The sequence below is a fragment of the Myotis brandtii genome, unplaced genomic scaffold, assembly GCF_000412655.1.
Source record: "Myotis brandtii unplaced genomic scaffold, ASM41265v1 scaffold934, whole genome shotgun sequence".
Lineage (NCBI taxonomy): Eukaryota > Metazoa > Chordata > Mammalia > Chiroptera > Vespertilionidae > Myotis > Myotis brandtii.
Genome location: NW_005371854.1, coordinates 579,606 through 592,255, shown reverse-complemented (window position 1 = coordinate 592,255; position 12,650 = coordinate 579,606). Strand labels below are relative to the sequence as shown.

The following is a 12,650-nucleotide window of genomic DNA, read 5'->3' as shown; positions in this document are numbered from 1 at the left end:
TGAGTCACAGAGAGGCCATAAAATGTAGGTTATGACCTGGGCACCAATCCTGCCCCTCCTGCTTACCAACCGTGTGGGCTGGATGAAGTTAGTCTGCCTCTTGGAGCCTCAGTTTCTTCTTCTGTGGAATGGGATAACAGCACCTGCTCTGCATGTCTCACAGGCTTGATTTGAGATGGTCAAAGGAGAGTGTAAGTGGCCGTATCTTGTTTCAGACATGAGATGCACTCATGCCCTTCTGTGTCTTGCCAGCCACTGATTGTGAGCTCACCGAGTGGTCCCAGTGGTCGGAATGTAACAAGTCATGCGGGAAAGGCCACATGATTCGAACCCGGATGATCCAAATGGAGCCTCAGTTTGGAGGTGCACCCTGCCCAGAGACTGTGCAGCGAAAAAAGTGCCGCCTCCGGAAATGCCGAAATCCATCCATCCAGAAGCTGCGCTGGAGAGAGGCCCGAGAGAGCCGGAGGAGTGAGCAGATGAGGGAGGAGTCAGATGGGGAGCAGTTCCCAGGTACTGCTCCCACGTGTGAGGCTGGAGTTCAGGGAGATGAAGCAGGGGAAATGCAAGGAGGTCTTAAAGAGCTTGTAGGAATTTGCCAGTTAGAGCAGGAATAGTAATTGCAAAGGCACAGAGATACCAAAGAGTGTGGTATGTTCAAGCAAAAAATGGGACGCAGATGGAGCAGAGTACAAGGGGAGCGGCAGGAAACCCCGCTGGAGCAGTGGGGACCAGGCCAGGAAAGGTCTAGTGTCCCGCTGAGGATTGGAGACTTGGTTCTGTAGGTGAAGGTTTTAAGCTAGAGCGACTTTCACAGACACGTTGAGTGGTTTGGAGGAGGCACAAAGCCACTTATTAAGTTTTGTTTGTAGCCTGGGAGAGAGATTATGTGCCCCCTCCTCCAGCATAACTTGAGGGGGTTTTAGGACTTAAATCTCCCCACCTGAGGGGACACTGCTGAATACGCTGATCCCAGCCAAGACTGCAAAACCATCAGTAAATCCATGAAACAATGAGATGGGAAGATCCATGGTTCAGTCTTGGGTGCAGGCCAATGGATGGTCTTTGGATTCCCTAGAGTGGGTGAGGAAGGTGCCTGCATAAACGTGAAGGTTAAGGGTATGTCGTTACACTATTTTTAAAAGCACAGCTCACATTACCCTTTTCTTCTCTCTTCCTTAAGGCATTCCATCTAGGGCGATGAGAAATGCACATACAAGGAGCTGACAGTTCATGATCTTTCTGATAGCAAGCTGTTTGCACACCAAAATGCTGTCTGTTGCACATGGTAGTCGGTCGGCTAGTCAACACTCATTTGAGCCCCACCAGGTGCCAGGCAGACACTATGCCAGGTTCTTCTCCTCCATGAAACTCAGCATAGTATTGAAGGATCATAAACGTGACTGGTTCTACAAAGCAGTCATATGGAGAAAGCCAAGGAAATTTTTTTTTTTTAAAAAAAGACCTAACCTTATATCCGGGGTTCAGGGAAATTTTCTTTGGGAAGGGCACATTTATGTAGGAAGAATAATAAAGTACACTTGCGTTTACTTAGTATTTGGGAAGGAGGCTAAATACTCGGGGAGCAAAGCATAAGAGAAAGAAGTGATTAATTGCAACTTGCATCGTTGCTGCCTTCAGAAGCCACCCCAAACAGTAGCTACTTAGAAGTCATGTATTAACATGATTCTGTGCTCAGTGACTTGGGCTGGCTCAGCTGGATGCACCTTCTGTGGTCCAGCTTCAGTCCTTCGTGTGGTTACTGTCAGCAGCTGGCTCACCTGGGGCTGGAAGGTCTACACAGGCCTCGCCTGCATTTCTGGGGCCTCAGAGAGGGTGGCTGGGGCCCCTCCACAGGCCTGCTGCATCAGTCTCACCAGGCTTTCTTATGTGGCGTGGAAGGTCCCCAGCAGCTATTTTTCCAGCCATTGGCAAGTCATATCATCAAGCCCCGATTCAAGAGGTGGAGAAGCAGACAGCCCGGTGATGGGAAGAGCTGCAAAGTATTTGCAGTCTATCACCTAGGAACTATCAGTTCCTAATAGGGACTCTAGCCATTATTTAACTCAACAACTCATTTCGTACAAGAGCAGAGGAGAAGCCCAGACAACCAGATGTGACAGCTGTTTGCTAGAATTCAGCACCCCTGTGCTGCCCCAATGTCTGCTGGCCTAACCCGGCTTCTCGTGCTTTCAGGCTGTAGGATGCGCCCCTGGACAGCCTGGTCGGAATGCACCAAACTGTGCGGAGGGGGGATCCAGGAACGCTACATGACTGTCAAGAAGAGGTTCAAGAGCTCCCAGTTTACCAGCTGCAAAGACAAGAAGGAGATCAGAGCCTGCAACGTTCACCCTTGTTAACAAGGGTCCAAGTATCCAGGGCCCCGCTCGGGATGCCAGAGTCACCGGTGGCTGGATCGTTTGTTTGCTTGTTTGTTTAAGGCCATTTAAATCGTGTACGCTAGTTGTCATTTCCGCCGTGTCATTCGCCCAGTGGTCTTGTGGGTGCCAGGGACATCCTTTCTGTATACTTCTTGGTGGGCACAGGCCGAGCAGGGCTCCCTCACCCTCAGCCGGTCCTCCTCCAGCACGAACGTGTGAGCCACCCTGTACCACACGGAAATGTGTCCCCCGAGAGCATCCACCCGGGCGCAGGGCAGAGACCTGGCCTCCAGGAAGAGGCAACTGTGTCTGGAAATGACTCTGTGCCTCAGTCCCGGGGTGCAGCAGGAAACACACCCCTCAGATAAAGAGAGCAGATCCCTTCATTCTCTCTGGCCCGCCCTCTCTTGCAAGAAGCTATGGTTTGCTCATCTCTTTTCCCTTAGTGGAGCGTGAGGTCCCTTGTTGAGTCTCCTCGGTCATCAATAGTTCTTGGGGAAGACGGAGACGGTAGACAGGAAGAGGAGCATTGAAGTTGGATGGCTTTCTTCTTTCACTGAGAAATTCCAAATACATTTCTCTTTCCTGATACTGGTTCCTGATAGCCCAAAGGAAATGATGGCGGATTTATCTGAATATAAGGGTGCCGGTTCTTATACCTGATGCACAGGGTCACTAAGTCTAGAAAGGATTTTTGCCTTGTTTTGAGTTATTTTTTGCCATGATTCTCCTAGGAAGCCAGTCTTATGATGTTTCCAGTACTAGGTCCTCACCAGAACCAAGGCCCAGGCAGCAAAAGGGGCCTCACTAGCAATCCCAAACCTGAGTTTTAAAAAATCTCCCAACATGCATCTACCTTTATGTTTTCAAACCAATTCTAACCTATTTTACTTATGCAAAACAAACCTTTAGCTGAGTCTCCCCACAACCCACCACGCCATTCTTCAATAAAAATGTATCTCTGTATTTTAAAGAGGTTTTTTTTAATCATAAAATGTTATATGTAAAGTTTTTTCTTTCTTCTGTAGACAGAAAAGGTGTGGCTAAGACATTTAGAAGATAGGAATCTAGGGAGAAGAGAATATGACAGAATCAAGCTGGGCAAGAAAATCTGCTGGGAAGTTAAGCCTAGGTCAGCACTCCACCCTGGGGCTCTGGTCCTGGGCACACCCGTAGGGAAGGCCGTGGTCTCCATCCCCTCCCCAGCACTCAGCAGCACCAAACAGGGAGACCTGACTACCAAGGATTAGTGTAAAAGGACATTTTGTTGAATCCATTGGCAGTTCTTATTCATTTATTATTAAAATTCATTTTGTTTCCGTTGCAGGTCTTTTTCATTATGCTTTATCCAAATATGTATCATGGATGAGATGCATACAATGCTTTGAATACACTATTTTAAGAATTTACATTAAACACATCAGGATATTTTCAAACACAACATGTAGTATATGCTATAGCCCTGAGTCTGTATTATTTTCTTTAACCCAAGAGGGACTGTTCAATAAAAAACTCATTTGGGTCTGTCTTTTGTGTTTTTACACGAATGAAGTGTCAGAAGGTTGAGTCTGTTTACGGTTGTTATCCACCTCAATCCTATTCAGCTAAGGATGCGGATTTTGCTTCCTCATTCTGGAGGCGCCGTTATTGTCACATCTTTGAGTTCCTGGAGCTTTGTTTCCAACATCATTGTTGTGGCCCTTTAATAAACCGCTTTCTCCCCCTACAAAGGAAGGTAATATAAATAAGAGGCTTAGTCCTAGCTGGTTTGGCTCAGTAGCTAGAGCATCGGCCCACGGACTGAAGGGTCTGGGTTTAATTCTGCCCAAAGACATATACCTCAGTTGCAGGCTTGATCCCTGGCCCTGGTCGGGGCACATGCAGGAGGCAATCAATCAATGCGTCTCTCTCACATCGATGTTTCTCTCTTGTCTCACCCCCTCCCTTCCACTCTAAAAATGAAAAATATCCTCAGGATTAACAAAAAAAAGAAAGAAGAAAGAAATAAGAGGTTTAATTTTCATTTGGACAAAAATAAAAGTAGATACAGCATCTGCTCACTTTGGCGCTATTACTCTTCGCTATCTAGAGGCTTGCTTCCTCTCAACCCATGAAAGTCAAAGTTCCTTAAGGTGGTGATTCCTAAGTAACTCAAAGGACAGGCCACCCCAGTGTCTCATGTTATTTGGTCCCTATTGGGTACACTTTTAATCCTAATTTTGGAGCATTAAAACCAGGTAACTGGTTAATGGCTGAGAATGGGTAACATCTTCCTTGTTACATAAGTTTTATTTCTTTTGCTTACAAGGGGAAATTTATAAGAAGCGCCAAACCTCTTTTTTTACCAAAGTCTTGTGTTAGGTGATTTATAGTTTTTCTGGCTAACCAGTCATTTTGGAAATAAAGACTTTTTACTACAAAAATGAAATTTGTTTGAACTTGCACTTGAGATAGTAAACAGGTCATAAGACACCCAGCAAACCTTGCCATATAAAGAGAAGCTGTAATTGTTGTATATATAGTTTTATCAATACCAAACCAGCTGTGATTGAACTTACATCCACATTTTCAGATTACAATACATTCAGAGAGATAGTCCCTAGCCAGACACTGGGTCACCCACCTGTCACCTTGCCAATGCATTATTTGAAGGAAAACTGTTGTAGCAAATGAGAAAAAAGCCTGAGCTTCTCCGGACCCAACATTGAAAAAAATTAAAGACTTTGTGCTGTTTTTAATGTGAACTTTGTGTATTAAACATGTTTCAGGCATACTCAAGTCTGTGTACTTCTTCCAGGAAGGGCACATTACACATTCTCATGGGAAACTTAGTTCAGGTCAAGTCCGTGGCCAAAATGTCAACACACAAAAATTCTCCATGTCAAGGTGTCCCTGTGACCTAACAGCCCACACTGTTCAGGCAAGTTTAAAGGAGTTCAATATAAAGTGTACTAGGACATACAGTCAGTTCCTTTGTCCCAAACAGAGTTCAATGGTTATATCTTAAAGGAATGGGTACCATTGTCCAAACAAGACGAACTATACGTATTTAATCCCTAATTACAACACAGAATCAAGGAAGACACAGGCATTCCACTCTTAGTTATTTGGTACCACTAACTTTAACAACAGAACGATTCGTTTTGTTCTTTACATTGCCCAAAGTCGAGAATGAATGAAAATAAAATAGTCCTTTGGAAAATGAGTGAGATGCTCTAACAAACTGTAAATAGCAGCTGAATGCAAATGAGCACGAAGCTAATTCTTCATTTTAGATCTTTTGAAATCTATGAGCGCAAGATCTGTACTAAAATGTCAGATTTAAATAATGACATCCTGCTTCAGACACCCTGTCGGTTCAGGTTTTATATACTCTGCAGGGCAGAGAGGCAGATGTCGCTGATGGCTGAGCAAGAGAAACCTGGGTTCAAACACCCCTGTGCCCCTGAGAAGCCGGGAGAGGTGGGGGCAGTTACTTGAGCTTTTCTGGTCTCAGGCTTTCACACAAACTTTCTTACATTAAAGGATTCTATCCCACCTCCACGATGTAGCCAATTCTCATCTTGAGAGCAAGTCCTGATGGTATCCTGACATAGGAGCCATGGAAAGCCAGTTTTACCCACCAGTCCTCACTTCTTCATAAACCAGTGAATGCCCATTTTGTGTTGAAGCTGGCTTGAGTTCCACGCCTGTCACTTATAACAGAAAATGTCCTCACAAATAAATTATAAATGCAATACTTTGACCCAGGTTATCATCAGAGAGAAATGCAATTTCAGACTTTCCACTTAACATGCATAATGTCATAATGTAAGCTAGCATTCATTAACATTTACTCAGCGTGCTCTAAATACTCAGATTATGTTCTTAACTGCTTCCTGGCTTTAGAATTGATTGGTAAGAGTTTTCATATTTTAAGCAGTTGTATGTTTAAAGAGTTCTCTTTTATTTCAAACTAGGGGCCCAGTGCACGAATTCGTGCACCTTGAAAGGAACTGTGGGCTGAGAGGCTGCGGTGGGCACAGGGGCGGGTCTCGGCTCATCCTCCGCACCCCTCACTGGCCGCTCCCACGCAGCCCCTGGTCCCCTCTGCTGGCAGCCCCACTCCCGCCACCGCCCCCACATTGCTGACGGCGCTGGCCCCACTCGCACCTGCTGATGGCGTGGAGCAACTGGGGCTGGCGCTGTCAGCGGGTGCGAGTAGCAGCTGCTTCCCCGATCGGCCCTCAGGAGCAAGGGGAGGTGGAGAAGTCCTCAGGGGCGACTGGGACTGGCAGCCACCTCTCATACTTGCTGCTGGCGACGGTCCCGCTCACACCTGCTGCCAGAGCCAGTCCCGCTCGCACCCTCTGACAGTGCCGAGCAAAGAATTTTCAGTAACAACCAGAGGCTCGCCCTGATGACAGCAACCAGCGCCCCACCTTGGTCTGGCACCCTTGCTCATCTGCTCCACCATCTCACCATGGCTGATGCCCGCCATGTTCCACGCTCTGCTGCCTGCTGCCAATGCCCACCATGTTCCGTGCGTGCCCCCTGGTGGTCAGCGCACGTCATAGTGATCGGTTGTTCGGTTGTTCTGCCGTTCGGTCTATTCGTATATTAGGGTTTTATATATATATAGATAACTTTAAGTATTAGCAGAGGGGAAAAGGGCAAACATATTCAAGACTACTGACTCCATTACAATAGTAGTGTCTCTTATTTTTTTCTAGTATTGGCATGCAACGCCCACTGCACGATCCTAACCTGGAATTTACTGGCCTGTCTGGGAATCAGAGGGCCACTTGTGAAAAACACCTGACTCTCCAGCACCCTTACTTACCACATAAGTGCTGCTCACAGCAAGATCTGCGGCCTGAGGACTCCCTCAGCTGTTCATTACCATCCTATTAGGTGTAGAAACTGGAAGCAAGCACTTAGAACATTTTATAACAATTTGTCATTGCACGATTTCCAAGGGATGATTGTTTTTAAAGTAATTCATTTTTTATTACATTTAGCAAAAGTATGTCCACAGGAGTAAAAATGAAAAATTTAAAAAACGCTCTTCACTGCAGACAGTCCGGGAAGGGCTGCAAAACACCATCCTCACTCGCCAGTCAGAAGAGGACACAAGCATGCGAACGCTAGGCTTTTCAATCTTTCAAATGCTTAAGCATCTACATAGTGATATCTACCTGCAGGCCTGTATGCCTACATTATCTACAGTTAAGTACCCTGCACTGGCTCTTTTTCTTAATCCTCTAACATCCTACCCTATGGAGCAAGATAACTGCCCACTGCCCACAGAATTTCTGAGAGGAGTAACTCACGCTTACTTCCTCCACTTCTTCGTCCTCCAATCACACCTCATCCTCCTATAACCTGGTTCCCATAACCAGTAACTGAAACAAATCTCTCAAAGTCATCAGCAACCCCTGACACTCACTGCTGCCTCTTGCATGCCTTTCACCACCCCCTCGTCGTCCTCAAAAATATGTCTCTTGACTATTTCTCCAGGTCTGATGGTTTCTCATGGCTTTTGGTTGCCTCTTATCTTCTACCCCCAATGTTCATTTTCCCCCACAGAATTTCTACCCTTGGACCTTCCCTCAAATTGTCTACTTCGACTCCCACCTCTTCAATCATTAGCTCAAACTAGATAAATTCCAAATCTGTACTTCTAGTCTTAGCCCAGTGATGGCGAACGTATGACATGCATGTCAGAGGTGACACGCAAACTCATTTTTTTGGTTGATTTTTCTTTGTTAAATGGCATTTAAATATATAAAATAAATATCAAAAATATAAATCTTTGTTTTACTATGGTTGCAAATATCAAAAAATTTCTATATGTGACACGGCACCAGAGTTAAGTTAGGGTTTTTCAAAATGCTGACACGCCGAGCTCAAAAGGTTCGCCATTACTGTTCTAGCTTCTTCTTTCGAGTTCCACTCCCCATTCTCAAATGCCGCCTGGACTGGCACAATCACCACATATTTCTATCACTAGGGGGTTGCCTGCGCTCCTTATTCATTCATCAGGTAGTTTTCTGCACGTGCCAGGAAACCTGAACATAGCAGAAAACACAGCAGACATGGTTCTGCCCTCACAGAGCCTGTGACCCTATGGTGCAGGGCAGGCAAGACACATAAAATAACCACAGATGGTACGTGTCATTAAGTAAACACAAGGCAGTGTGATACTAGAATAGGTGGTCAAGAGGGCTCTTTGAGGATGTGGCATCTAAGCCAAGAGCAAAAGGATAAAAACAGCTCACTGGAGTGGTTGAGTGAAGCAACTGATTTGAAAAATACACGGAGTGTTCCAGAGGGCAACAAAGTAAATCAACCTGAATATAAGTGAGAAGCAGGAAGATGACAGTTCCTTGTAGACTATGGTAAGAAATTTAGATATTAGGCCAAGAGCACTGAGATGATGACAGGCTTTAAGCAGCAGTGTGACATTTAATTTATGGTCTAACAAATATCCCTTTGGCCACACTGAAATAACAGCTTTGTGGGGGCAAAATGGAAATAAATTACTTCCTAGTCCACTGTAGTAACCCGGCTGCAAGATAAGGGGCTTAGATGAAAGTGGCAGAACAAATGGAAAGAGGACAGATTCCATGATTCCAATAGCCTTACCTGGCAACCCTTCCTTCAGTCCACACTTCTCTGTTGTTCATACCTCCACCAGAGGAGATCTAGGCACCCCTTGTTCAGAACCCTTGGCAATTTTCCATTATAGACAGAAGGACCATCCTATTTGAAGTCCTCCACAACCCACGCTGAGTCTACTTTATCAGTATGTTTTTCTCACTACACTTAAAATCCTTTTAGGTTAAGGTTCCAATCCCAGAATACACCTTGCTATCCAGCCAACTCCGTGCCTTGGCCCAGGCTTGCCCCCAGTCTTTCCACCTCCTCTCCCCACCTCAAATCCTACCAATCCACAAAGTTCCGGCTAAAACACCACTTCTAATTAAGCTCCCCCAGATTTTCCAGGAAGCATCACTTCTGAACTTGACAACTTTCTGCATTCTTCTTATAATCTGTCTTATTTCTACATATTTTTCTTTTTTTTTCTTTTCTATTTTTGTCCCTCTTAATCTTCCTCCACTAGATATTGAATAATTTGTAGGAAGAAAAAGCTCCAACGTATCCATTTCCCTAAAAACACCTAGTAGTCTTGTATAAAGAAATCTGTTTACATTGAAATACCCTTTTTCTAAAAAGGACTTTGAAACTTTATAAACAGTCACTGGTTAAATATTCATGTGGTGAAGTGATGTTGAGAGCGACTACTTTACCTTCAACTCCTATTTACCTGCCAGTCACCTGTTCAATGGGAACATCATGGATAGGAATGGAAAAAGAAGCAATGTGGTAATCAAAGTTAGAAGAGGAACAAGCTAGACCTTAAGTATACACAACCTTGTCACATCAAATCTTATAAGTCAAATGATAAAGGAACCAATTTATATTATAAAACTCGAAAGCCCCAAATTTAAAGAATCATCCATTGAAGGTGTATGTCAATAAGGCATAATGTCCACCTCTAAAATATTATAAATCCTTAAACAATATAGGGAGCAAATTCCTAAGACAGAAATTCATGACTGTCAATTCAGGAAATCCTGTTTGAAAGAATTTCTAAATATATAAAGAAACATAAAAGATTCTAAAGTTAGAAATGTGACCTCAAATGCTAAGTGTGCTCAAGGGAGCAGGTTTGGCACACCACGGCCCGCAGACCAAATCCAGTCTGCCATCTGCTTTTTGTACAGATGGTTTTTACAAGCTTAAATCAACTTTAAAAATTCAAAAGATTAATACTTCATGACATATGGAAATGATATGAAATACCAATTTCACTGTCCACAAATAAAGTTTTATTGGAACATAGCCACATTCATTCATTTATTGTTTATGGCTGCTTCAGGGATACAATGGTAGAGACTATATGGCCCACAATGACCAAAATGATATTTACTATCTGGCCCTTTACAGAAAAAGTTTGCCAACCCCTCAACTATAGAGAAAAGATTTCAAGTCACAGAGGAAGAGAGCTGCAAGGCACCTCTGACTATATGAGGGAAATCAAATAGCAGAGACTTCAGCTTCCAATCACGGAATAACCAGGAACAGGATTTACCCTCCTACCTTAGACAATCAGAAAGCTGGTGTAAAATATGTGAAACAATTGTTTTCAGACATTATACACCAAGGAGCATAGGACTACAATCCCTAATGGAAGAGCAACAAACAGATAAGCCTTATAATTGCCCTGACTCTGCTAGAGGCACACTCCAGACTACGGAGGGATGGGAATTCTAAGCAGGGCACAAATGTGTCCCTGAGCTGAAAGGACGGGCACTGGAGATGGGGGAGTCTGAGGAAGCTGAAAGTTGCAGGACTAAGTTCTGGAAGGGAGAGAGCTACACAGAAATGCATAGAGTCAATGAGTCTTTGCTGAATATTAAGATATACATGTATAGAGTGAAACTCCAGTCAGCTGGACAAAGAATGGCCCAGGAACTGTGAATAGAATGGTCCCCAGAGTTCACATGGGGCTGAGAATTCAGTTCCCACTGGCTACACTAATTACTCAGTGCATTCAGTAGAGACCCCAAATGGGCCACACCTATTAGTGGAACTAAACTACCCTGGGAAAAAGCTACTTGAGATGGCATGAAGCTTAAAAACAAGCCTTAAAAGGATCAAACAGAACTACAAGTCAATAACCGACTGCCAGAACAAAGGCCCAACAAAATCTAGGCATCCAACAACATAAAATATACAATGTCCAGCATTCAATCAAAATTCAGTAGACATGCAAAAAAGCAAGGAAATGTGACCCATAACTAGAGAAAAATCAGTCAATAGAACAGATGCAAAAGTTGTAGAGATGATAGATAGGATCAGCTATTTATAACTATGTTCAAATATTCAAAGCAGCAAGAGAAAGTTATTTTAGTGACTGTTTTCTCAAATCTCTCAATGATACACAGCTAGTACCATTCTAGATGCACAGAAGTGAATGTATTACACGCAACAGTTAAGGCATTAGACTCAATTCTGGGAACCAAACTGAGAGAGGCTGGGTAAGAGAAATACATAAACATAATGAGGAGAGAAACAGAAGATAGAAAAAAGAACCAAACAGCCCTGGCTGGTGTAGTTCAGTGGGTTGGGCATCACCCCACGCACCAGAGGTTGCTGTGTTTTGATTCCAGTAAAAGACACATGCCCGGATTGCAGGCTTGAACCTGGTAGGGGGTGTGCAGAAGGCAGCCGATTAATGTTGTACTCTTGCATCGAGATATATAATCTCCCTCTCTCTATTGAAAAATCAATAATCTATTCTTTAAAAAAAAAAAAGCCTGGCCAGTGTTGCTCAGTGGTTAAGCATTTGACCTATGAACCAGGAGGTCATGATTCGATCCCTGGTCAGAGCACATACCTGGGGATGCGGGCTTAATCCCCAGTAGGGGTCATGCAGGAGGCAGCCAATCAATGATTCTCTCTCATCATTGTTGTTTTTCTCTCTCTCTCCCTCTTCCTTCCTCTCTGAAATCAATAAAAATATACATTTTTTTTAAAAAAGAACCAAACAGAACTTCTATATAAGAAAAAAAAAGAGAATAAAATGAAAAATTCATTGGATGGGATTAATAGCAAACTAAACATTTGCAGAAAGGGTTAGGGAACTTCAAGATGTAGCAATAACATTTATCCCAAGTGAAACACAGAGAAAAAAGTAGTAAACTGAGATAACAAAACTTAATTTCCAGGCTGCTTTGCTACAAATCATCTATTCAGAATAAAATGCAAGGATTCCCATTAAGTCTGCATATTACGTAGACAGTCTCTTGCTATCTGAAGTTACCCATGATAAATAAAAAAGTTTCCCAACTGAAAGTGCTGACAAGAGTAAATGTGGTATCTTACTGGGTAATAATTTTAATTAACATTCAAATAAATGCATGTGCTTTCGCTTCAATGTGTTTGAAGCTTCATCCTCAGATGTATGCCTCTCTACCGTACAGTTGAGGTCCCTGTCAGGGGCACGTCACAGAAAAAGTTTAAAAAACACTGACTTAAGGAACTACTCAAGAAACCCTCAGAACACGCCATTTCACTTCAAGTTCACCTACTAAATGACTAATGTTGACTTTTAGATTCAAACCCTAAAGGCACTGTTGGGAAAAGGCTTCGAGCTACTAAAGTAAGTTTCCTCGTTCACTCCTTCAAGAAACCACCGAAATAACAAGTCATCAAGCGACA

At 43.7% G+C, this 12,650-nt stretch overlaps 1 protein-coding gene across 1 annotated transcript in view; it reads left to right on the top strand.

Moving 5' to 3' along the window:
* SPON1 (spondin 1, extracellular matrix protein) overlaps positions 1–3,907 on the top strand; it is a gene marked incomplete at its 5' end in the record, with an annotated part of 256,193 nt that extends 252,286 nt beyond the window's left edge. The window contains 2 exons of the mRNA XM_005885895.2: positions 253–513; positions 2,197–3,907. Coding sequence (XP_005885957.1) covers positions 253–513; positions 2,197–2,360 — 425 coding nt within the window. The remainder of the gene's footprint in view (positions 1–252; positions 514–2,196) is intronic.
* Between the last annotated feature and the right edge of the window lie 8,743 nt (positions 3,908–12,650).